Below are 25977 nucleotides of genomic sequence, written 5' to 3' on the forward strand. Positions count from 1 at the left end.
ACATACCTCTCTGAATATATTCAGTTTTCTGATACACTGGGATTTGCTTTGGTACTCTTTACTTCCATGGTGTATGATGTATGGTGTATATGTTATGGGTTCTTCTAGGCTCCCACCAAATTATTAAAAGAGTGCGTCTGTGCTCATATCTCTTATTAATAGACAGCCCTTAAACTATCTCTCAATTGTATATTCTTTTCCTCTTAAATAGATTTTCTACTTAATCTCACTCTCCCTCTTTTTTTCAGTTGGGGAAACTGTGCTCCAGAGAATTTCATATCTCCCCTCTCCTTCACTGTCACACCTCCAAAAATTAAATCTGCTGTCTCCATTTCCTATTTCTACTCACTCCTGAATCTATTCCACTCTGACTTCTTTTTCCATCGGTCCACTGAAACAGCTGTCATTTTGGTTAACAGTGACTGCCACTGAAGCCATCAAATAGTTTTGACTTTGCATTTTAAATTGTCCTCACATGTTTGATATTGTTGACCCTCTTTTCTTGAAATAGTCTTTCCCTTTGGCTTTTGTAAGTCTTAGTTTTCTTCCATTTTTTAAAAAACTTTTAAAATTTATTTAAGTGTTTTTCCAGGACCCATCAGCTCCAAGTCAAGTAGTTGTTTCAATCTAATTGTGGAGGGCACAGCTCACAGTGGCCCATGTGGGGATCAAACTGGCAACCTTGTTGTTAAGAGCACTGCGCTCTAACCACCTGAGCTAACTGGCCGCTCCTAGTTTTCTTCCTTAGTTGAGATTTATTTTTCTGTACTTGGCTAAGTTGGAATTCTTCAAAGCTCAAACCTATGTCCTTTCCTTTCTCTAGCAGTATTTTCTTATGAGGGATTCTCACTCATACTAGATCAGTTCCATGTATATGTAGATAACTACTGTATAAATTTTGTATAAAATTTTCAAAATTACCTTATCCAAAACTGAATTTATGACCAAACCTTTTCTATTGATCTTAGTGGATTCCCATCATTTATTCAGCTGGTGCAAGCTAGAGACCTAGGTGTAGAATTACCATTTAATTTATTGCCTGAACCAGGACCCTTTTGAGAATAGAAGGGAGTGCTATTAATAATTACATTGAGGTTGCTTGGCAAACTGGTATATATAGTCACCCTGCCCAGGAATCGTCATTGAAACTTACATCTTGATTATCCCTCAGATCCAGATTTGTTACCATGTTCTATTGATTTTTCTGTGTTTATCATCTCTCAGGTCATTCATTTCTTTCCATTTCTACCATCGTTGCTGCCCATCACTCTCTGAATTGGCAGCAGTCTTTGTGCTGATATCTCTGTATTCATGCCTGCTCTTTCTAACCTCTGGATTGTGTCTTAATATTAAAGTTACAGGATACTTTCTAAACCACAAATCTGGACATCTCACTATCACAGAACCACCATATCCCACCCCCTTTCTTGATTAAAACATATTAATGGCTTCTCATTGTTCTTAGGATAAAAGATCATAACTCTTTACTTGGCCTCAAGGGCTCTTCACAGTTTGGTCCCAAACTGCTTTTCAGGCCTTGCCTTCAGTGTATACCTTTGCCCTAGGCGTCGTAGCTCTGGTATATTCCCGGCATTCTTTCAGTTCCTTGGATGTACCATGAGCTCTGCCTTTGCATGGACTGTTCCCACTGCCTGGACTGCTCTTCTCCACCTGCTGAATTTGCACTCATCCTCAGGCCTCGGCATAAATATCCTTTTTACAGTGCATATATATTTGTCTGTTCTCCCTGATTAGGTTTCTTTTGTCACTTCATATACACTTGCAGTTTTTAAAATCATGAATGAAATTACTTGATTAGTATCTTTCTCTTCCACTAAACTGTAAACTTTCTGTGTCCATGTTTCCCCATTTGTCTCAAAGATACCTTCTAATATTTGGTTCTTTGAGACAGGATATATTTAGTTTCCTAGGGCTGCCATCACAAAGTACCACAAACTGGGTGGCTTAAATAACAGAAATTTATTGTCTCACAGTTCTGGAAACTAGAAGTCCAAGATCAAGCCGTCAGCAAGATTGATTCATTCTGAGGATTATGTGATAGAAGGATCTGTTCCAGGCCTCGCTCCTTGGCTTGTAGATGGTCACCTTATACAAGTACAAGTATAAGTATAAGGTGACCATCTACAAGCCAAGGAGCGAGGCCTGGAACAGACCTCTCTTTATATTGTCTTCCTTTTATTCTTATCTCTGTGTCCAAATTCCCCTTTTGATAAGGACACTAGTCATAATGGATTAGGGCTTTCATCCTAGTGACTTCATTTTAACTTGATTACCTCTGTAAAACCCCTATTCCCAAGTAAGATCACATTTTTAGTTACTGGGGATTAGCACTTCAGTAAATGAAGTTTGAGTTCATCCAAACAAGATCCATACTAAGGTCTATACTTTGCCTTGGGTTGTATCTCTTCTTCATCCTCTTATTTTATAGAATCCTCCCCTTTATTCCTGAGTTTTTTAAGTTTTGGTTTTCTCTTCACATTTAGTACTGATTAGGAACAAATACATGGAAATTCACAGAAGTTATGGAAGTTCGGGAAGATGGACTTACTATAAAAAGCTAAAATGAGCTATTTACATGTACTTGTTAGAAAACTGCTAGTTTTCTGAAACACAAATATAAAACCTTAAGACTTCAGCTTTTTTTTTAAACAATAAATACCATTTCCTTAGGAAAGAATCACAACTCTATATTCTTTTTTTTGACATGCTCTGTGCCATTTTAACATGGTATTGATGCTTTGGTTTTCTGTAAGATTGTATGTGAAACAGAAAATTAGAATAGGGAGCTACATAGAATTCTATTTTGATGTCTGTTGTTCTGCAAAGTTTCATTTTACCTTCTGTTTCAGTTGGGCTAGAGCTAGTGAGGAAAAGAAAATAATGTTACTTGTTCTAAAAGAAGTGAATTTGTGGTTCGTTTGGGAGTTCTATGCCTGTGGTAAAGGAAGTGAGAGCGACATTGGCAAATGCTGGGATAGAACTGAGAGGTCCTCCAGATTGTGTTTGAGAAAAGAAATGAAAGAGAGTTCTATGTTTTGAAAACTGGCCCCTTTAGTTGGAAGCTGGTAAATTCTTATTACTCATGCATTTATACAAAGTAAAATTAGTTTTCCCAGTATGTGGGCTCCCAAATTTTAAAGTGTATCACATGTGATTAAAATATGGATTATTAAAAAGCAATAACTTTGGTTTTTTTGTTGTTAATTTTTGTTTCTTAATAGATTGTCCGAGTTTCCACATTTTCGAAATAATCATAAAACTGCAAGGACATCAGATAAAATCTTAAATCATAAATCCAGATCTCCCCATTTGAATGATTGTGCAAAGACCGATCACAGAGTGAAAAGTGATGTTTCTAAAGATGTACATCATAGCACTTCACTGCCAAACCTCGAAAAGGAAGCAAAATCACATTCGGAAAAAAAGAGCACTTTGCATTTTCCTACATCTACTGAAAAACACTGCACCAATGGCATTTGGCCACGTTCCCATTATCAGGTTGGTGAGGGTAGCTCAAATGAGGATAATAGAAGAGCGAAAAAAGATACTGGATATAGCCAATATAGTAGAGGAACCGATAGAATACGAAAAGATGTAAACACTAGCTGTGGTGATGGTGAACCAAAGAACGTAGATGCTAGTCAAAGGCTACAAGGACGTACTGAGAAATACAGTAAAAGTGAACCAAAGGCTGAAAGCAAAAATTCAAAGTTTAAAAGTAACACAGATTTGGATTACAAAAATGAACGCATTAGCTCTTTTGGGGAGAAAGAAACCTATAGAGAGAGGTCACACACTCGAGTAGAATCCCAGAGTGACAAAAAGATAGAAAGGCAAAGTGAAAGATCACAAAATATAAATAGAAAAGAGCCTAAGTTACAAGACAAAGAAGAAAGAAAAGTTGATCAGAAACCTAAATCAGTAGTAAAAGACCAAGATCATTGGAGAAGATCTGAACGAGGATCTCTTCCTCATTTCAGGAATGAAAAACCAAAATCTTCTCATAATTCAAGTAAATACCATCTAGAAGAGAGAAAAGGAAGGGAAGATTGTAAAAGAGACAGGGGTGTGAGTAATCATAGTTTTCAAGAAGGAAGATGTTCATCTTCTCTTTCAACCAGTAGAACTCACAAACACACTAACTCCAAGGAAGCTGAAGCTGTGCACCAATGGGAAAACACACCTTTAGAAACCGAAAGGCATAGAACTGAAGAGAAGAGGAAAAGAGAACGAGAAAGCAAAGAAGAAAACAGGTATATGAGAAATGAAAAAAGAACACCTATAGAACATTTGCAGAAGACTAACAGAGAAACTAAGCAGACCACAACTGATTTAAAGAGACAGAATGAGCCGAAAAATGATAAAGTCTCTAATAATGATGTTTCTGAAGGTGGCGATAATAAAGACCTTGCAATTAAAGCTGAGAGTGGTCCAAATGAAACAAAAAACAAAGACTTAAAGTTGAGTTTTATGGAAAAATTGAATTTAACTCTTTCTCCTGCTAAAAAGCAGACTGTTTCTCAGGGTAATCAGCAAAAAATATCCAACACTCCCAAATCCAGTGGCATATGTGATTTGGAGTCCTCGGCGCAGGATAAAACAGTGACATGTGTTACCTCTGTGAGTAAACATAATATGGAGGAAACCAAATCAAAGTTACTAGAAGCAAAGGATGTTCTTGCAGCAGGATCTGAACCCAGGACCGTGGTTCCAGAAGGGAAGATGGAAGAAGAAAATAGTTTGTTAGTTAAACCTGTTGAGAACACTGTGCACGGTGACATGCCCATTTGTGATCCAGAGACTTCCTCGGCACCTGTGGAAATGGAACAGACAGAACCTTTGTTGGCGTCACCGGCAGAAACTGAGCAAAGCATCAGTGGTGCAAAGCCCGCAGTTCCTGTGGTGGTGGACATATTACCGACCAATGTTTCTCAGAACTTTGGCTTAGAATTGGATATCCAAAGAAATGAGGATTTAACTTCTTGTATTTCTGAAGATAGGGAAATGAAGGAGGCTTTTTCAACCGCAGTGGCCAAATCCAGTGAAATTGTTTTGCAGCCTTCATTTGAAGAAGCTGGCAATTTGCCAGTACTTTCAGAAGCTGGTAACCCCAAATTTGAGCCTTCCCTAGTAGATACACCACTGGTTGAGAGTAAGTCTTGCTTACCTAAAGAGACTCTAGAATCTTCACTTCAGCAGGCTCAGTTAATGGACCACAGACTAGAAACTGGTGAAACAAACTCAGTGTATCATGATGAGAACTCGGTTTTAAGCATTGACCTTAATCACCTCAGACCTATTCCAGAAATCATCAGTCCTTTGAATAGTCCAGTGAGACCTGTAACAAAAGTTCTTAGACTGGAAAGCCCATCTCAAGTATCATTATGTAACAGTCATAAAGGTAATAGTTTATATTGTCTTTTATAACTTTTTGTGAGAATGTAAAATACATAAGCAAGATGAAGTAGTGCTTTTTCTTTTTTAATAACTTAGTACCATTCAGATTCCCATTGTTAACTAGAAATGTACATTGAACTTTTAATCTAAATTTAGGTTCTTATGTGGAAAAAAGGAGTGGTAGGACAGATTATTTCCAATACGCTTTGCTGGCTTTCAGATGTATTTTTGTTGTTCAAAAGCTATCATCAGATGACTCGCTAACCTGAGGTAAAGATACCTGAACAATTGGTTGATGGTTTTCCAAATGACCAAACTGTACATTATCATTGTTGTCAGACAACTCCTGAGCACTTCTGAGAACAGTAAAGACCAATGACATGAATAAGTATTAGGCAATAACATTTTGCTTTTTAAAAGAGCTATTAAAATGAAATACTTGAGTATTTCTTGTTATATTTAGTATGGAAATGTCAAATGACTAAGACTCAGTGGTCATGTGACTGTATGTACTTTCTCTTCCACAGATGTGTTTCCACCAAATTCAGCTCATTCTACCTCCAAGAATCAGTCTGATCTCAACAAGGAAAATCAAAAACCAATTTGCAAATCTGACAAATTTACAGAAGCAGATGCCCATAAGAATTCATCTATAGATGAATTAGAAGAAGGAGAAATTCTAAGCGACAGTGAAAATTCTAAACCACAAAAAGGTTTTGAAAAAAGTGCCAAACCTAGAGCTACTGAAGTGCACAACACAAAAATTAGCCCCAGAAGTAGGAAAAGTACTGTGCATTTGGATAAAGACAATAGGAAAACATCTATAGCAATTCAGCAGACCAAAAGGACATGGAATAAAAGACAAAGGGAATCTAGCAGGTCTTCAAAAACAGAGAAGAAGGATAAGACAATGAGCACTTCCAACCTGGAAAAAATAGTTCCAATTATTGCTGTACCCTCTCGTGTACGAGAGGTTATGCACATGTTACGAGTGATAAGAAAACATGTAAGGAAAAATTACATGAAATTCAAGGTGAATTTTCCACTAAAACAATTTCATAGAATTATTGACTCAGCAATTTTGAGTTTTACATCACTAATTAAACACATTGACTTATCTAAAATCTCTAAGTCAGTGACTATTTTACAGAAGAATCTCTGTGATGTTATAGAATCCAAACTTAAGCAAGTTAAAAAGAATGGCATAGTGGATCGTTTATTTGAACAGCAGTTACCAGATATGAAAAAAAAAACGTGGAAATTTGTAGATGAACAACTTGATTATTTGTTTGTCAAGCTTAAGAAAATCTTAATAAAGTTTTGTGATTCCACAAATTTTGGCAGTGACAGTGATGAAGGAAAACTTGAAAAGATAGATAAAGGGAAAACACAACAGAAGGGGAATGTGCACAACTCCAAGGAAATGCGGAAAGAGAAATCCCTCAAATCAGAAGATTCTATTTATTGTAAGTCTTTACTGGGGTGTAAAAAATCGGAGGAAAAACATCAAGACCAAAATAACACCAGTATTAGCACAGTAAAGGACGACATTAAAAAGAGTTTTAACACTTGTTTTGATAATATTAAGAACTCTCAATCTGAAGAGCACTCCTTGGACCTAAACTGTCCGAGCACCCCAAAGCCAGGAAAAATGGAAGGCAGCACCATTGAGGATGCACAGACATCCCAGCATGCAGGCTTGAAGCCAGAACGCTGTTTTGAGATACTTACTGAACAGCAAGCATCTAGCCTTACTTTTAATTTAGTGAGTGATGCACAGATGGGTGAAATATTTAAAAGTTTGTTGCAAGGTACTGATCTTTTAGACAACAGTGTTAACTGTAATGAAAAAAATGAGTGGGAGTTAAAGACTCCAGAGAAACAGCTGGAGCTGTGTGAATCTATACCAGCTTGTACAACAGAAGAGCTAGTTTCAGGGGTGGTTTCTCCGTGTCCTAAAATGATTAGTGACGATAATTGGTCATTATTATCATCTGAAAAAGGTCCATCTCTGTCTTCAGGGCTTTCGTTGCCAGTTCATCCTGATGTGTTAGATGAAAGTTGTATGTTTGATGTGTCTACCAACATAGCTTTAAGTAAAGATAATATATGTAGTTCAGAAAAGAGCAAGCCCTGTATTTCTTCCATACTTCTTGAAGATCTAGCAGTATCTTTGACAGTACCATCACCTCTGAAGTCAGATGGCCATCTCAGTTTCTTAAAGCCTGAAGTTTTGTCTAGTTCAACTCCTGAAGAAGTAATTAGTGCCCATTTTAGTGAAGATGCCTTACTCGAGGAAGAGGATGCATCTGAACAAGACATTCATTTAGCTCTGGAGTCTGATAACTCAAGCAGTAAATCCAGTTGTTCTTCGTCATGGACAAGCCGGTCTGTTGCTCCCGGATTTCAGTACCACCCTAACCTACCCATGCACGCTGTGATAATGGAAAAGTCCAATGACCATTTCATTGTGAAGATACGGCATGCAGCACCACCTACCTCCCCTAGTCTTACACAGAATACGGGGGATAGTGAGTCATTAACGTCTTTGCCCAGAATGGCAAAGGACGCTGAGGAAGCAGCAGAGAAGGAATCTAGTTTATGTCAGAACACAGCTTTTGAATCTGTGGAGGAATTAAAACATTCCGACAAAAATGTTGACAGCAGTAAAGCAGCTCGCGAAGAGCAGGACTGTATGATGCAAACACAGGTACCTGATATATATGAGTTTCTTAAAGACGCTTCGGGCAAAGCGGGTCATCGTAATGAAGTGGCTGAGCAGTGCTTCAAGTTGCATCAAGTATGGGAACCAAAAGTGCCTGAAAGTGTGGAACAATTGCCTCTGATGGAAGAAATTCCACATTCTGTTGAGGGTCGTCTTCCAAACACATACGTAGACCTCACGAAAGATACAGTCACTGAGACCAAAAACTTGGGGGAACTCATAGAAGCAGCAGTTTTAAATATTGATCAGTTGGGATGTTCTGGAAGCAATTTGGATCAAAATGCTCAAATATTAGACACTGTGCAGCCTGGTACTGTTGATGCTTTTATTGATTTGACAGAAGATGTTTCAAGTGAGAGTAAAAATGAAGATAACTGTCCTGCTTTAGCTGTTGAACACTTGGGGTGTGAGGTGTTATGTGTAGATGAAGGTAACTGTAAAGAAGAGAAGGTGCAAGTGGCAGACAAGCCTGTGGAATGCATTGTTGAGGAAGCCTGTATCGATTTGACCTTGGAATCTCCCAGTTCATGTGAAGTGAAAAAGGAGGATTTAAAATCGGAGCTGGCATCAAATGCTGATAGTTCAGAGTTGCCTGGGGCTTTGGATAATGCTCACAAGAAGAGAAAAAACCTTTCTGATCTAAATCATTCTGCTCAGAAAAGACAGAGAAAGGAAACAGATTTAACCAGTAAGGAAAAGACCAAGAAAATATCTCCAAATTCTGGTGAGAATGGTGAAGCTCACCGAAGGAAAGCAAACAAGAAAAAGGCCACTGCAGTGATTAAAGACCCCTCATCATTGAAGGCAAGCCCAGGGATGAAGGACCCATCACCAGCATCTGGCACTTCTCCTGTAAGCCTTTCTGCAAAAAATGTTGTTAAAAAGAAAGGAGAAATTATAGTTTCATGGACAAGGTAAGGATTTAAATCACCAGGAAATTTTGAGAAGCCTGTAATCTATTCTGTCATGTCATCATAGTTGTTTCCCATTCTAAAATAAGGAAAGTGGATGACGTACTACAAAAGTAGCCAAAGATGGTAGAAAATACATTCTAGAGCACAATCCAGCTGTCTTATAGAATAGTCTAGAGTCGTGGCTCTAGACTAGGAGCCACATTCCATAACCAGCAATGTGCACTAGCACCATAGATAGAACTTTTCATTGTGTTTTAACCTCAGCTTTTCAATTAAAAAGAATTCGTTCATTTGTGAAGAACTGGTATAAGCACATTTGGGAAACGAATGGCAGGTGGTAAAATGGAGCAAAAAAGTGTGAGCTTTTATCATGGAATTTTCCCCTAAATTAAGAGTTTCAAAAAGTTTCGTAGGGGTGGCCAATTAGCTCAGTTGGTTAGAGCGCGGTGCTGATAACACTAAGGTTGCCAGTTTGATCCCCACACGGGCCACTGAGCTGCGCCCTCCTTAACAACAACAGAAAACAGTTTCATTAACAGGTTGTACTTTAGACTTTTATGTGAACTTTTTAAGAAATGCAGATTTATAGACCCCATTTCAGACAGACGTAAAAGTAACCACCACATGTGTGTGTTGGACTAGAGGTCTGTGGTCTGCAGACTTAGCTAGAGTATATAATGAGGGAAGCTGAATTTTGTTGAAATCGGTGATCATTTCTGTTTAATACCAAAGTCCTCTGTGCCTTCATTTCAGGTAACTTACAAGATGGCACGATAAAATCTCACATTGTCATAACACACATGGATTCTGAGTCTGTAGACAAAGCAGAGGCCTGGGAATTAGAAGATTTGGATTCTATTTTACTTTTGGTTGTTTTGCTTCCTAAGTCTGTGATCATATTTGGGCCCTAATTTTTTTTTTTTTTTTTTTTTTAAGGAGGGCGCAGCTCACAGTGGCCCATGTGGGGATCAAACCGGCAACCTTGGTGTTATTACCCTAGCATCACGCTCTAACCAACTCAGCTAACCGGGCACCCCCTGGTCCCTAATTTTTAAAGTACTATATGCATTAAAGGTAGAATTTTAAAAAAGCTTTAATTTTGTCATTAGAATAATTAGTATGTTTGTTTTAGGAAATTTTGGGAATAAGTATGAGCTCAAAGATTAAAATCATCCATAATCTTATTCCTCATAGATAACCATTGTCCATGTTTTGGTATATACAGACTTTTTCTTTTTTCTATGGTTTTTAATAAAAATGTCACCTCCTGTTGGTGGACAATTAAGGCAGTGGCATTTTTGTTAACTTTCTGCTCTAATCTACAAAAGCTAAATTACATTTTCCCCCCTTTAGAAATGATGATCGGGAAATTTTATTGGAGTGTCAGAAAAGAGGGCCATCAATGAAAACATTTTCTTATTTAGCTGCCAACTTGAATAAAAATCCATCTCAGGTAACTACCCAGGTTTTATATCTATAATTTCACAGATGTTACTACTCTAAATACTTAATTTCATTTTTAACATGTTTAAAATATGTAAATATTTATTAGCCTTCTTTAAAAGGATGGCTTTTCATGTAGGACTGTTATAAACTAGGTAATCATGGAAGAACAATCCTTTTTTTTTCTGTTGTCTTACCATTTACATATTTGATCTCAAGCAGTTTTTTGTAATGTTTGCTTAAGAAAGTTTAATACTGAAGAGTTAAACTAGCAATCACTTTTAGTGTGAAAATATTTTTCTAAACATTACATCTCTTTATTATTGATGGTAACTTTTGTAAGAAGTTTTGTGAAAGTAGTCATCAAAGATTAAAAAAAAAAATTGAGATATTGATAATTGCCACTCATTTTTAATTTTTCAGGTCTCCGAAAGATTCCAGCAGCTATTGAAGCTCTTTGAAAAGTCAAAGTGCAGGTAGTTAGTGGTTACACTACAGGAGACTAGTAAAGTAAATGGTTGACACTCTTAACTGTGCAGTGAATGGCCTGTTAGTCATTGAAGATGTGAAGAGTGGGTGAGAGACGTCCAGTTGAGTTCCTGCCTTGGTCTCAGGTTGGAGGATGATTGCTGGTGCAGGCTTCTAAGGTCATCTCATCTACAGGACGTGCTCCGTGAAGCCTGCTGCCGTTCAGATCAGCATGGCATTTCTCCTCAACCTTCTGATTGCTGAGGAGTCTAACGTGGGGGTCGGGGGCAATCCATTTGATGATTAATACAACTTTTTTTTTATAGATGAAGAAAAATAAAACATTCTTGAATAGCAGTATGTTTCATAGGCAATGATGTCTGTGCCGTCATCGTACTTTAGTATTTTTCACATTAAATTATTTTTTCACATTTTTAATTAGGAATGCTAAAGTACTTTAAAACACAAAACATATATTCATAAACATGAAATCCATTGTCAGCTGAAAAGATGACATGATTTACCATCTTAAATTATTAGTAATGTCCACAGACGTGTTTCCTGAGTTTCTTGAAGCTATTCTGGTACAGGTTTATTAAGGCAATACTGGTTTATCAGCAGGATTTCTCTGTAAGACCTTAATCAGTTGCTTAAATATATCACTATTTCTCAGTTGATTTGTAGTCATAATTACTTAAATGCCGAACATCCAATTTTAAATTAAGTTCAAATTAAATTAAATCTGAATAGAAACCATACTTGGCCATAGACTTCAGCGTGAAGGGTTCTTAATATATTTGAGTGGTAAATCTGTTTCTAGACCAGATGTAAATTACCGTCTTTAGAAACTGTTCATTTCAGTATCCTCTCAAAGCAACTAGTTTGCTAATGAGATGCTCAGGAGATATTACTATGAAGGTAAAATTTCATTTATATAATTCAGAATGTGAGACTTAATAAAAGGGAATTTGAAGGAAAAGCTTATTCTAAAGAACCTTTAAAAATATAGTTTAAGGTAAAAATGGCCTGATTATTTTTCAGATTTATTGTGCTTTAAAATTTTCACTGTCTGTAAGAAATGAAACTGAGTTTTTTATTTTGAACCTGAATGTTACCTTAAAAGATGACTTCTAGTCTCTTGTAAAGATAACGTATATTCATGGAAGAATTAACTCGTATTGGGAAGTGATGCTTATTAGTTTGAAATTTCCAAAATCAATTCCATTACAAATCTAAAATCTTTTATTGGATTTGATATTGGAGATTTTATTGGCCTGCATGACAGTACAATTAATGGGTTATTTCATTTCTGGCTTGCCTTTAACTGATTTTTCCCCCCAAGTACTATAGTCTGATTGAATTCTTTTCAAAATCAGTATAATGATAAAGTTCCCAAACTGATTTTGTAGAAAGCTAGTTCTTTAACATCGATATTATCTAAGTAAAATTCATTTAAAAGATCATTTTAGGAAATGGTCGTATCAGAAAAATAGAATCATAACTTCAGCATTTTCTTACATTACAGATAAGTTGCTGAATTCCTTGGAGTCTTAATTGATATTGCATACTACACAGAAGTTTGGAATTCCTCATGTTTTAAATGGGGAAGTAGAGGGCAATTTTATGACATTTGATTACTGTATAATAATTACATGTTATTACTTGCTGACTCTTTAATCTCAAGTCAGCATGTTCTGCTTGTTCCAGTCATCAGTCTGACTTGCTTACCTGTTACTGGTCCAGATACTCATTTTTAAACAGGTTGGGATTTGTTATTAACAGAAAAGCAACGATATAGTATCAAAACTTTAGTTTTCATATTTCAAAGAAATGACTTTCTTTTCTAGATTTTTAATAGTTTTGTAGCATTTTAAATTTAGTTCATTTTCATCTGTTTTTATTTGCTTTTCTAATTGCCTCTCCTCACTTTGGTAAATTGTAAAGTAATTTAAATAGTCTATCTGTAAATATGTATACTTAAAATAATGTAAAGTACTTTGTGTGTGTGTGTGTGTGTGTGTGTGTGTATTTGTGTGTATACACACACATAAATGGCTTTGCCTAGCCAAGGATTTTTTTTTATCTGTATAAAACTTTTTGTACAAAGTTTGCTTTCAATACCAGTAATGTACAAATAAAACCATGTAAAGTTCTGTTATATTTTGATTAGACTGTTTTTTGTTTTGGGTTTTTTTGGTGTGTTTAGATAATAATTAAACGGGGGGGGAGGGGGACAGGCAAAAATCCCAGGGCAGATGGGAGGCTATTTTGAGGTGGTTCTTGGTGGGGGTGTGGCTGGCTAAATATCTATGTGTAGATTCATTAGAGAAAACTAGTTGCCTTTGGCTGCTTTTTCACAGCAGGTACTAGTACAGTGAACCAGACTTCAGCTGCATGTGTCCTCACAGGTAAAATCAGGGCAGCACCAAAGCCCTTTTGGGTGAAGATTTGGGGAAAATAGGTAAGGACTGACTAGCTTGCACATTATTTGTTCACTCTTCTTCCTCCAGATTCATAGGACGGGTGGGTTATAATCTAGGCCCAAGACTCTATCTAGGAAGTGCCCTAGGAAATTGCCATTTCTCTCAGGGTGCCTGAAGGGGAAGCCCTGATCTTAAGGACTGCTGGATAGATAACAAACTGAAATAATCAGCCAGCTTTTATAGTGCTGGTGCTGTCCACCATATTGCTTATCTTCCCTCTCTTTGAGCCCCCAACGTAGCCTAGAAGGCTGGGCCTCAGTTTTTCCCCAGTGCATCTTACTCAGAAGAGCCCATACCACCAGGTAAATGAGTTCACAAGCCAAAGTAAAGTGATAACTAAGATACCACTGATTCAACTAAGATACCACTGATTCAAAGGAAAACAACGAACTGGATTACATAAGTGTCATGCAGGAACTCAGCTCCCGCTCCCCACATAAGAATGCAGGATATGGGGAGGCCAAAAAGGAACACCCACAGAACCATAGGTAGGGGAGTCATACCACTATATTCTCGCTGGCGGCTGGAAGCAGGAGCCACACTATTCGCAGCCTGCCTTCCGCTTCTCTGCCAACCAGAAATGCGAGTGGAGACGATGTAGCTCCCAATCCCCCACGCCCAGCCCATCATGAGGCAAAAGGTAAAACATGAGCAACTTTTGGGCCCCGGGAGTGTTGTCCACCTCTGTTTCAGAGTCTCCACTGTGGGGCTCATCGTCTAACTGGCGGACCCGAGCTTCCAGTGCCTCCCACTGGGACACCTGGTCCTGCACCTGGGCTATTCCAGCAAGCACTTCCTCTGAGTTATGATGTACCACGGTGAGAACCTCCTCCAACCTACGGTCCCGAGCTTCCAACGCTTCCCCCCGGGGCTGCTGGTCCTACACCTGGGCTATTTCATTAAGCATGTCCTCCGTGCTACAATACAACGTGGCGAGGAACATCCAGCCCACACGGCTGGCTATACCCTTCGCCTTCTCCGGCAACCACTCAGCTGGAATCTGCAGGGCCCTCTCCACGCTGGCCGGAGAGCCATCCATGGCCTCCCACCCCTCCTCGGGGGTCCAACTCCCGAGAACAGTGGCTACCGGGTACTACACACTGTGTGGGGGTCACCTGTCCTTCTGCCCAGACTCAGACACCATTCCTACCTGGCCGGAATCCTGCTCGCTGCTCCCGGTGTCCGACTGGGTGGAGGCCTGGGTGTAAGATGTCCACAACTAGGAGCTCACAGCAGCAGACCAAGAAGAAGATGATGCTTGCTTTGGCCAACAGGGTGGCGTGCCATCCGGAGGCTTGAGAGGACTGCCAATTCACCAAGGGGGTCACGTTTCTCCCAGGCAGATTGCACCTCCTGTTCCCAGCGCCGCTCCTCACGGGCTTCCTGAGACTGAGTGTTCATATGCACAAACTGCTCCACCATCCTTCGGAGAGTTCTGGCCAGCACCACACCCTGCTCATGAAACTGAGCTTTCGTACCTAAAACTGCTCCATTACCCCTTCGAAAATTCTGGCCGGCACCATACCCTGCTCTCTGCGCCATGTGTCATGCAGGGACTCAGCTCCTGCTCCCCGCACAAGAACGCAGGACATGGTGAGGTCTAAAAGGAAAAACAACGGAGCCATAGATAGGGGAGTCATACCACTATATTCTCGCTGGCGGCTGGGTTGGAGACACAGGAAGCAGGAGCCACACGATCCGCAGCCTGCCGACCGCTTCTCTGCCAACCAACCAATCAACCAACGTAGCCATGGCTAATGGCTAACTGGTTACAGTTGAAGGCCAATTAGCCACAGCTGTCGGCCATCTACTACCTGAGCCAGCACCTTTCTGCGTGAGGCCGAGAGCCTGGAAACTACTGTCTGGGACTCTGTCTCCACAATAAGACCATCAGAATCTAAAATAAAGCCAATAGGGCTGGCCCAGTGGCTCAGGTGGTTGGAGCTCCGTGCACATAATGCCGAAGGCTGCCAGTTCAATTCCCACATGGGCCAGTGCCAGATGGCTCAGTTGGTTGGAGCACAGGCTCTCAACCACAAGGTTGCTGGTTCGACTCCCGCAGGGATGGTGGGCTGTGCCCCTGCAACTAACAACGGCAACTAGACCTGGAGCTGAGCTGCACCCTCCACAACTAAGATTGAAAGGATAACAACTTGACTTGGAAAAGTCCCAAAAGTACACACTGTTCCCCAATGAAGTCCTGTTTCCCTTCCCCAAATAAAGAAAAATAAAGCCAATAAACATTTTTAAAAAGGGAAGATTTTGGTAATATGATACAAGAATAAGAAATAATAAACCAAGTACAAATATAAAAAAAACGTTTAAAATAAAGAACATAATAAAATGGAGTAAAAATAGAATGGATACAGCCAAAGAATGAATTAGCTGGAAAATCAGATTGACTCTCCTAGAAAGAAGCAAAAAAAAAAAAAAGAGTAGAAAATATGAATGCAGATTTAAGCGAGATGAAGGACAAGATGTGCCAACATTCAAGTAACAAAAAAGTTCCAGAAGAAGACAAGATTTAAAGGATAAAGGGGCCATAGAATGCCAAACAAGAAAGAAAAAGAAGTAACCGCATCTAGACATATGCTGAAACAATTTAAGAGCATCAAAGATAAAAATCTAAAAGCTTTTAGATAGTAAACCATTGTATGAAGGACCAAGAATCAGGTTGACCTCAGTCTTTTCAAGAGCTGCATTGGCTGTAAGGAAACTTTTTCAAGTACTAGATCTAAAATTTTGCATCCATTTAAATTGGTATTCAAATATGAGGCTCTTAATAAAAACATTACCACTCAAAGATCCACATTATAAACAATTTTTGGAGAACATACTTAACAAAAACAAGTCCAGGAGGGGAAGTCCATGTTGTCGAGCTCATACAAAGTTTACTTTCTTGCCATATGGTCATTTTGTACATGAGTCCATTAAGTGTACACTGTGTTTGCAAGGGAAAGAGATAGACTGACATGTTATGTATTATCTTGTCCATCTCATTGAGATCTGCAATAAATGCCTTTGGTGAACATCCACCTGGGACACAGATATTTTATGTCCTGTGTCCAATCTTAGAAGTCCATTCACATTGCTTCTTCCCTAAACTGTCATATTTCCAGGAATGTTCTTTCTAAGTCTTGAAACATTCAGCCAAACTTTTAACCACTATCTTTGAATAGATTCTACTTTGGGACTCCAAGTAGCTGTGTAAGGAGACAGCTATATATATATATATTGAAGTTAAAAGTTCTACTCGCTTCTAACTCCTCCAACCTGGGAAGAATTTCTCTTCATTACCTCCTGTCTGGGGTTGTAATATTGCAGCAGTCTACTTCTGGCTTATGCTAGCATTTCGTGCAGAAACAGCTGGAAACGAGGCCCAGATGTTTTTTTCTCCGCAGGTAACGGGCCTAATGACGTCCACGTGAGGCTGGACTGAGTGAGAAGACAGGCAAGTTCAGTATTACGTACTGAGTGTGACCTACCTGCTCAGACTATGCGAATATCTTCCAGACCTGATTTTTAAAAATAAAACGTTTCCGCTTATCGATGAATGCTGCTTCTTGTGCTCAACCTTGTGGGCGTGGGTCAGACAATACCCAGTTAATACTGGGCAGCTCAGGTCACCTGGTCCCTTGATGTCACCTAGTCCAGCATTAAGTCTCTAACAGGGCCATAGCTTTCCTGCAGAATCCTGGAGGTGGGTACTGCGATTCTTTCATTGAGACTTCATGCAGCGTCTTTATTAGCTGTGGCCTCTTTGAGTCGCACCTGATTGTTGGTACCTTGCTCTGCTCTTCCACTGCAGGCTGAACTTGCTGCACAGTCTTTTCTTTCTGTTCCCCAGTGAAAGCTCACAGCCTTACTTACTGGTTAATCATTAAGTGGGCTGGGTAACACGTTAAATGGCCTCTAGAATTCACAAAGGCTTATCAAGCATAGTAGGTTTTAGTACTTAGATCTGTGTGTGTGTGTGTGTGTGTGTGTGTGTGTGATATTAGTGCAAAGGGCAGCAACTTATCTTTCACTTTGGAAGGGATGGATCTCCAGAAACTTCACGGAGGTGGCAGACCCTTAATTTTGCTGAGGTTCGTAGCCTACCTCGTGTCTTGCATGTCTTATTACCAAAGCATCTACAGTCCTTTCTACCTCTCATCAGAGCCAATCAGTATAAGGTTGTGGCTCGTTATGTGTTCTGGGGGATGCCGAGGCCATCTAGTCCTCTGTGCCCAAATCATGGCAGCAAACAGGAAAGTCGATGTAACCCTCAGACAAGATGGTGAAAGGTGTAGTGTCTGTGATCCATTTTGAGTTAATTTTTGTGACGTGTGTAAGGTTTTTGGCTAGATTCAACTCTTTACATGTGGGTGTCCAGTTCTAGCACCATTTGTCGAAATAATGCCCTTTTTATAATGCTTAAAGGCAGCTAAAACTAAACATATTGTTAGAGCATACATATAGGATGGATATATATCAAGGAAAGGAATGGTAAACAGGTTCAGGGAGGCAAAGGGAAGGGATAGGGAAGAAGTGTGTAGAAAAACCGTTCAGTGTCAGGGTTCTAGTTCTTAAGTTTGGTGTGTGCTCATGATGCTCGCTATATAATTAAAGAATAAATTTTTAAGATCTATGCATGGATGAATAATGGCAGTGTGCCATGAGCCAAGGATTACATATGATTAACTTGATTCTATGCACGTGAGGTATATTTTAAGAATTAAATATATATCGTCTCAGTCTTGACATTGTGATAGGAACTGGTGATAAAAAGATGAATCATTCTTCCTTTGAAGGAATTCAGATCCCTGGAGAGACAAGCACAGAACTAACTCTGAGAAGTGGTATACTAGTGTTGATTTTTATTTTACTTTCTGGTCTAAATATTTATTTTCTTGAGTAAGTAATATATTCTCTGTTCAGAGGATTCAGTGTAAAACTATCCATCCTACCTCTTACTCAGGCACCCAGTTATCTTCCCTTGAAGCTATTAATAATCGGACTTTCTTGTGTTTCCTTCTGAGTTATTCTATGCATAAATGTCTGATTTTAATATTTTGATTCTAAAAATGCATTAAAGGCATTAAATTCATTACTCTCCAGGTGAATTTTACAATTGAATGTCGAGGGCATTCTTGGACAGTGTACCCAATACTATACAAATACACATATTAATACATAATGTGTTTTCACCTCCACTAGTTCTGATAATTAATTTGCACTTGAGGCTAGTGAGCCAGCGTAATGGAAATTTAACCTTCTCACCTGTTTACCTTTTATATCATCCTTCCTTTAAAACTAAATATCTGAAAACAGAATGGGCAGATGATACTTAGGCATTATCAATAATTTTATGTACTGTCTACATTTTATATGGAAAAGAGAAGGCTTAGAAATGGGCATAGGAGCTGTGATTTGAAGCCATCTTTGGGTTCTAGTGACACCCTTGATGTCAACTCCTCCAAGACGGCAATAAGATCGTGTACTTGGGATGTGACTAATATAAGTTGTGCAAGACTGGGCGCTAGGAGACCTGGTCGTCATCTGCACTGGGCAAGTCATTTGACCTCTCTGGAATTTGAATACGTTATAAAAGTCTGACATAACTGTCTTTCTAAGGATTTCAGATTCTCTACTGAAAAAGAAAAAAAAAATTCCTGAGCTGTCTGTTTCAGCCTAATAGAATATTGCTAGAACACATAATCTACAGACAGGTGCAGCCCCCTCTCAGTGGCCTAAAAACGCTCCGTTTTTTTTTAAGACGTTTCTTCTTTCACTATAGCATGATTTGCAAGAACACTTTGGGTTTGATAGTCACTCCATTATTACTTGTTCATATTTCATGAGGTGAGACTCACCCCAGGCAGCTGCTGATAACATCAGACACGACCCATTGATCTATGACATCAATTCCTAGTGCAATCAATTGACTGGAAGAAATGCACCCCAAATCAAATCACTGTAATCATTCACAAACAAAAAAAGGAAAATTAGCATTTGTTTCACTTTTCATTTCCAAATGATATACCAGGAGGGGCACCAGTGTGGTGCCAATTAAAAGAAATATTACAACAGAATCACAAAGCACCAAAGGACATTTTGACCTCAGGCGAGGACTAGGTTACTCTCCATTGATCAAAATTACTGTGCTCATTCTGGATTGGGCTTCACAGCCAGCTGATCAGAGCCTTTATATCTGTAACCAGCAGCAATTGTTCCACTCATTAGCCATGCATAGTCCAACTTCAAGGTTCTTTGAGCCGGTTGTTATTTTTTTGGCCACCTATAAGGTAAGTGGAAAATATATGGATTTTCTTGTTTATGAGAAATATAGGAAATCCCTGTGGGAACAGAAAGATAAGAGCTGAAATAAAATTCAGGAAAGACGCACCAGCTTTTTACACAGGAGATGCTAAATTAGTATTTGATAATAAAAGAAAATTCAAGAATATTCCTAAGACCTATAGTCATTTAATGATAAAAAGTAGTTATTTTTAGGAAACAGGGATGTTTGTCTAAAGGATCTTGCTCTTATATGCCAATATGAGTATGATTGCATTTCTGTTTTTCATGTTGGCCTAGTTTATTTGCTATTTAAAAGTAATAATTTCCAATTTTTAAGGAGATAGTGGCAAAAAGAAGCATTAAATAGTTTAGGATTGTCAAGTAAAGAATAAGTTAATGAAATGAGTTAGTTTTCTCACCTCAGGATTTTTATATGAAATTGAAGCTCTCAATTTTTTTAAGTGCTAAAGGTATTATTTTTTAATAAAGAATAATGGCCAGAAATTTTTTAATGAATGATTATGGAAAAGGACCTAAAGTCTTTAAGAGAGGATAGAACTTAGTAAATTATTGCTTCAGTGAATGAGACATAAGTCCAAAACTTTAAAATCACATTTTTTATTTGCAAATACTATACATGACTACAATCTTAATTTTTGAATTTCAAACAATTCACAAGTACATAGAGTAAAATATAAGTTTTATTAATACCCCTTTCAAATTCTAGGAGTATCTACTACTTTTAAAATTTTATTTTAAAAATTGTTTATACAAATATATGCACATACATGTATAAATTTATATAAATGTGTACATTGTATAAAAATCAGTCATGCTTCCTTAGAAGAAGAGTTCTTTTTTTGGTTTTTCCTTTTTCTTTTTGCTTCTCCCTTCCCCCTCCAAACTCCCTCTCCACCCTCATCACCTCCTACAGACCTCCAGTAACCTATATTAACTTCCTGGTGTCTGTCCTTCTGTTTGTTATCCTCCATGCTCACATAGTCACATACATATAACTGTATATATGTGTGTGTATATATATATATATATATACACACACATATATATATATGGATATATATGAACATTTATATGATTTTATTTTACTCAGTGATATACAATCTCACATTGAATCTCTGGATCAATTGATTTGAGGAGAATTGGCATCTTTGCAAATAGTACTGAGTTATTGAATCCCAGAGCATGATACATACGTCTATATATCCCACCATTCATTTATTTAAATAATGGTATGTGTATGTGTATTTAGCATTGTCAACTGTTCTGTCCTTCTTGAAGCTGTCCTGCTTTGGTTTCAGTGACACCACCCTCATGTTTTCCCTCTCCCTCTCTTTAGCCATTTTTCATTTTCTTTTGTAGACTTTTCCTCCTGTGCTATTTCTCAGGTTTCTGTTTTTGGCTCACTTTGCCTTCTTGTCCTTGAGTGATCTCATCTACCTATTCAATGATTATGCAGAAATGTTTATCTCTAGTTTGTGGCTTTTTTCCTTTGTTTGTTGTTGTTCTCTAGACCCAAATGCTTTCTGAACATCTCCACTTTCGCCAGTTTCGTTGGGTAAAATCTATGTATTTTTTTTCCAGTTATAATTTCTGGCGTTGATGTGTTTTTTTAAAAAACTCCCTTTATTTCAAGATTATAAAACACACTGTTTTACATTTTAATACTTTTATGGTTTACTTTTTTACATTTAATACTTTATTCCATTTGGAATTTATTTTTGTGTTTGGAAATAAGAAGGGAAAATATAATTATTCCATGTTTTTTTTTCTTCTCTTGTATTTTTGAGTTGATATTCATTTGTGCTTTTCCACTATTTGTCCATTTTATATGTTAGCGGGAGTCCTCAGTGACTACTGTGAGGGTTGGACCAGGTATATCTTGTTCATGTTGAATTCCCTGGCATCTAGCAAAATGCCTCAGTGATAGTATTATTTTAGTAAATATTATTGAATGAATGAATTGTGGAAGGAGAAAATTGTTTCATTATCTGTGTTAACTTAATAATACTTTCTTGTTTTTCCTCCATATCTTTCATATCTGGAAGTCTTCCACATCTTAGAAACCTTAAGCCTACTGAGTATTTTGACCTCATTGAACCTTGATAAAAATGCATTTTTCAGGGTAAACCAAGTAATTTATGTCAGCTATCCTTCGACTCTTTTCCAGATTAAACGCTTGCTAGAGAAGCGATTTATATTTTCTCTGTTCTTTCTTTGTTAACTTATAAGTTAACAAAGCTTCCATCAAAACATGTTGTTCTAGATGTGGCTTTATGGATGTGCTCATATGTCTTATTGGAGGCACTGTATCTGAATCTGCTCACTCCTTACTGCTGCCCTGTACCAGTTTGTGAAGGTCTACTGGCTGATTTCTTTACTTGTACTTTCAGTCTTGCAGTGGGAGCCACGGGTAATATATAATGAGGATCTTTGTTTTTCTGCTGATGATTATTCCAGTGATAGGGTCAAGGCAACACGTTTTAAAATGAAAAGACAATTCAATTCACTGTTTATTTATTGACACCTTCTGTATGCAAAGACCAAAATTCTATAGAAGATATTTCTGCAAAGTGTACCTTTCCAGGAAGGGGGATGGACTTAAGACACAACCATCAAAAAATTCATTTTAGGCACAGTGCCAAATGAGTGGTATAAACAACTGTGTTGTGGGGATAATGAAATGGGAAAAATCACTCTGACTTGGGATGGCTAGGGAAAACTTCCTGGAGGAAGATTAAAATCATGTAGGATGTATGGTAAATGGATATCTCAGATGGGTAGAAAAATGAGCAAAACTGTGAAAGAGAATGCATTGTACAAATATGAAAGCCAAGGAGTATACTAGAATGACAGTCAAATTTATGTGGGAGAGAAGAGGATAGGAAGGAAATTGGATCAGATTGTGAAAGGTCTTTAGTGGTTTTTTTTTTCTTTCAGAAACTGATATTCCTTGGAACCATCCTATTTCATCAGGCATGGGCCATAAATATTAGGGTTGGAAAATCCTTCATAATTTTAGTGATGTGAAAAAAGAACCTACTGTATTGATGAACCTGTGTCTTTATATATTACATCCATGGGTGCTATTAACCCGTGTTCTCTTTATATTTCAGACAGTAGTCTCTTACCATGGGAGACTGGAACTTATTGGGTGGCATCCTAGAGGAAGTTCACTCGCACTCAACCATAGTGGGGAAAATCTGGTTGACCATCCTCTTCATTTTCCGAATGTTGGTACTTGGTGTGGCTGCTGAAGATGTCTGGGATGATGAACAGTTAGCATTTGCCTGCAACACCAAGCAGCCAGGTTGCAACAATATCTGTTATAATGATGCGTTCCCTATCTCTTTGATCAGGTTCTGGGTTTTACAGATCATTTTTGTGTCTTCTCCCTCTCTGGTGTATATGGGCCATGGCTTTTATAGGCTCAGGGCCTTTGGAAAGGAGAGGCAGAGGCAAAAGTCACACCTTAGTGCCCACATGGAGAATCCAGGGCTTGAATTGGAGGAGCAACAAAGGATAGATAGAGAACTGAGAAGGTTAGAGGAGCAGAAGAGGATCCATAAATTCCCTCTGAAAGGTTGTCTGCTGCGTACTTATATCTTACACATCTTGATCAGATCTGTCCTGGAAGTAGGGTTTATGATAGGCCAATATATTCTCTATGGGTTTCAAATGCATCCCTTCTACAAGTGCACTCAACCTCCATGCCCCAATGCAGTGGATTGCTTTGTATCAAGGCCCACAGAGAAAACCATCTTCATGCTCTTTATGCACACCATTGCAGCCATCTCTGTTCCTTAATGTACTAGAAATATTTCATCTGGGAATCAGAAAAATCATGAGGGCACTTTACGAGAAGTCCAGCAGGGAGAGCATGGAGGATGAAACAGGCCCTCCATTCCATTTGAAAAAATATTCAGTGCTGCAGCAGTGTAGGATTTGCACCCCCTGTCTGAAAGAATTTCTGTAATTCAAGCCAACAATTAACAGCAAGTCATCCGGGTCAATGTGCCAAAGTCTAAAACTTTGTGGCAAATCCCACAGCCCAGGCCACCAGAGGTAGACCCTTGCCGCAGTAGGAAAGACTGGGCTGAGAGGATCAGCACAGTGGACAGCTCCATGTCCACAGCCTGTGGTCCTGGGATGACTGTGCTAGATTTCAGCACCCGGGACAGCGACCAGACCATTCCTCCTTTGGCCTAACAAAGACAATGTCCCAGTCTTGGCTAGCTGCAACAGTGGCTCCTACGCACTGTCCGCCTTATGCAATAGGAGCCTGGGAGAAGTCTCAGGACCTGCCACCCTCAGAGGAGCCTCTTACACGTTTGCACAGTCACTGCAGAAACAGCGATGGTAGCATGAGAGAGAGTGGGGTCTGGACAGACAGATCTCACTTGGGCAGTCGCAAGGCCAGCTTTCTGTCCAGGTTGCTGTCTGAGAAGGTACAGCTGCACAGTGACTCAGGAAGCTACAGTTCTCGGGATAGCTCTGGCTTGGGCTTTCCTCACCGGGAAAACAGCCCCTCACTTCTGCCTTCATCCACTGGGCACAGAACATCAATGGTAAGTAAACACAGACAGACTGACTGAGCATGGAACTATCACAAGAGGTGTTCCACTCTGGCCACTTCTTAGCCTTCCCTTTCATCCTTCCTGGTATGTATCTGTCTGTGTTGAGAGGGAGAGAAGAAGAGGGAGATTAATTTATGGAGAGTTGATTCATTCAGTACCTTCAGTTAAATTCAACTCATAAAATAAACTTATTCAAAACTTACTCTATATCAATCTATCTTATAAGTGCTGGGTATATAAATGGATAAAATACCATCTCTGCCGTCAAAGGACACAGAACCTATTAATAGATGGGGAAGTTAGGCAGGTAAACATGTAAATGTGATAGAGTGTAAGGTGCCATGTTAGAGGGGACAGGCCGGCAAAGGAAGGAATTTATGGAGGGGTCAAGAAAACCTTCAGAGTTTTAAAAACACTTTTCAATTACAAATGACATTCAATATTAGATCAGTTTCAAGTGTACAGCAATAGTGGTTAGACGTTTATATGACTTATGAAGTGATCCCCTAGTAAGTCTAGTAGCCATCTGACACCACACATAGTTACTACAATATTAGTAACTATATTCCCTATGCTGTACTTTACATCCCTGTGACTTTTCTGTAACTGCCAATTTGTACTTCTTAATCCCTTCACCTTTTTCTCCCAGCCCCCAACACCCCTCCCATCTGGCAACCATCAGTTTGTTCTCTGTATCTATGAGTTTGTTTCTGTGTTTATTTGGTTTTTTAGATCCTACATGTATGTAAAATCATATGGTATTTGCCTTTCTCTGTGTGACTTATTTCACTTAGCATAACACCCTCTAGAGCCATCTATGATGCTGCAAACAATAAGATTTCATTCCTTTTTGGCTAATATCCCATTGTATATTTACCATGTGTATATTTACCACATCTTCTAGAAGCTTCATAGTTGAAGTGACTATTGAACTGAGTCTTCAAAGATGTGGTGAGTTTTCCAAACCTGGGAGGAGTGGGGTCCATCCCAGTAGAGTGAGCACCACAGAAAAAGGGTGAGAGGTGTGCCATAGAGAGCTATGTGGGGAGCCGTGTATGGCTGGAGCACAGGGTGGCACAGGGCTGTGGAGGGAGGGAGCTGTAGAAGGGAGCATGCAGGCCGTGAAGGGAGGCAATGGAAGACGCATGGAGGACGCGCAGCAGAGGAGTGATTGGATCAGAGTCACACTTTAGAAAAAAGCTCTTTCTGTCACAGTGTGGAAAGTGGATCAGAGGCGGGATCATTTGTAACCTTGCGTTGCCCTTGTCTAGCTAAGGAAGGAGGGTATGCTCCATTGTTTTAATAGCTCTGGCATTTAAAAGTCATATACAAATATTTGGGGATATATTTCGCAAAGACTAAAATCAATATGGTATTGATTTTAATTTTATTCTCTCAAAAGTCACTGTGCAATAAACATTCCCTGGTCATTGTAAGACATAAAGGATATTTGTTGTGGGTTCTTCTCAATTCTGGAAGAAAAGGATCACATTTGTTTTACCCACTGCTCCTAGCAGTTTTTTTTTCCATTTAAAAACAACAACAACAACAACAACTGTTCCAAATTTATAGGAGGAAGTTCCCAGTTGAGCTAACCTGATTGAGCTCACATACTTGCTTTTTCCTTTGTTTCATTCTTTGTGTGAGTA

At 38.8% G+C, this 25977-nt stretch overlaps 2 protein-coding genes across 5 annotated transcripts in view; both read left to right on the plus strand.

The window, feature by feature from the left end:
* CASP8AP2 (caspase 8 associated protein 2) overlaps positions 1-13128 on the plus strand; it is a 31661-nt gene extending 18533 nt beyond the window's left edge. For all 4 annotated transcript variants that reach the window (XM_033102822.1, XM_033102823.1, XM_033102821.1 and 1 more), the window contains exons 7-10: positions 3243-5422; positions 5946-9057; positions 10411-10510; positions 10924-13128. In XM_033102822.1, the coding sequence (XP_032958713.1) occupies positions 3243-5422; positions 5946-9057; positions 10411-10510; positions 10924-10980 (5449 nt within the window). In that variant the 3' untranslated portion in view covers positions 10981-13128. The remainder of the gene's footprint in view (positions 1-3242; positions 5423-5945; positions 9058-10410; positions 10511-10923) is intronic.
* Positions 13129-19628: 6500 nt separating this feature from the next.
* Positions 19629-24509, plus strand: GJA10 (gap junction protein alpha 10). Its single transcript, XM_033103080.1, is given in 7 exon segments — positions 19629-19738; positions 22868-23551; positions 23553-23701; positions 23704-23850; positions 23853-24341; positions 24344-24420; positions 24423-24509. Coding segments are annotated over 6 exon segments (1617 nt in total). The 5' UTR covers positions 19629-19738; positions 22868-22883.
* The last annotated feature ends 1468 nt before the right edge of the window (positions 24510-25977 follow it).

This window comes from Rhinolophus ferrumequinum, chromosome 3 (genome assembly GCF_004115265.2).
Source record: "Rhinolophus ferrumequinum isolate MPI-CBG mRhiFer1 chromosome 3, mRhiFer1_v1.p, whole genome shotgun sequence".
Taxonomy (NCBI): Eukaryota; Metazoa; Chordata; class Mammalia; order Chiroptera; family Rhinolophidae; genus Rhinolophus; species Rhinolophus ferrumequinum.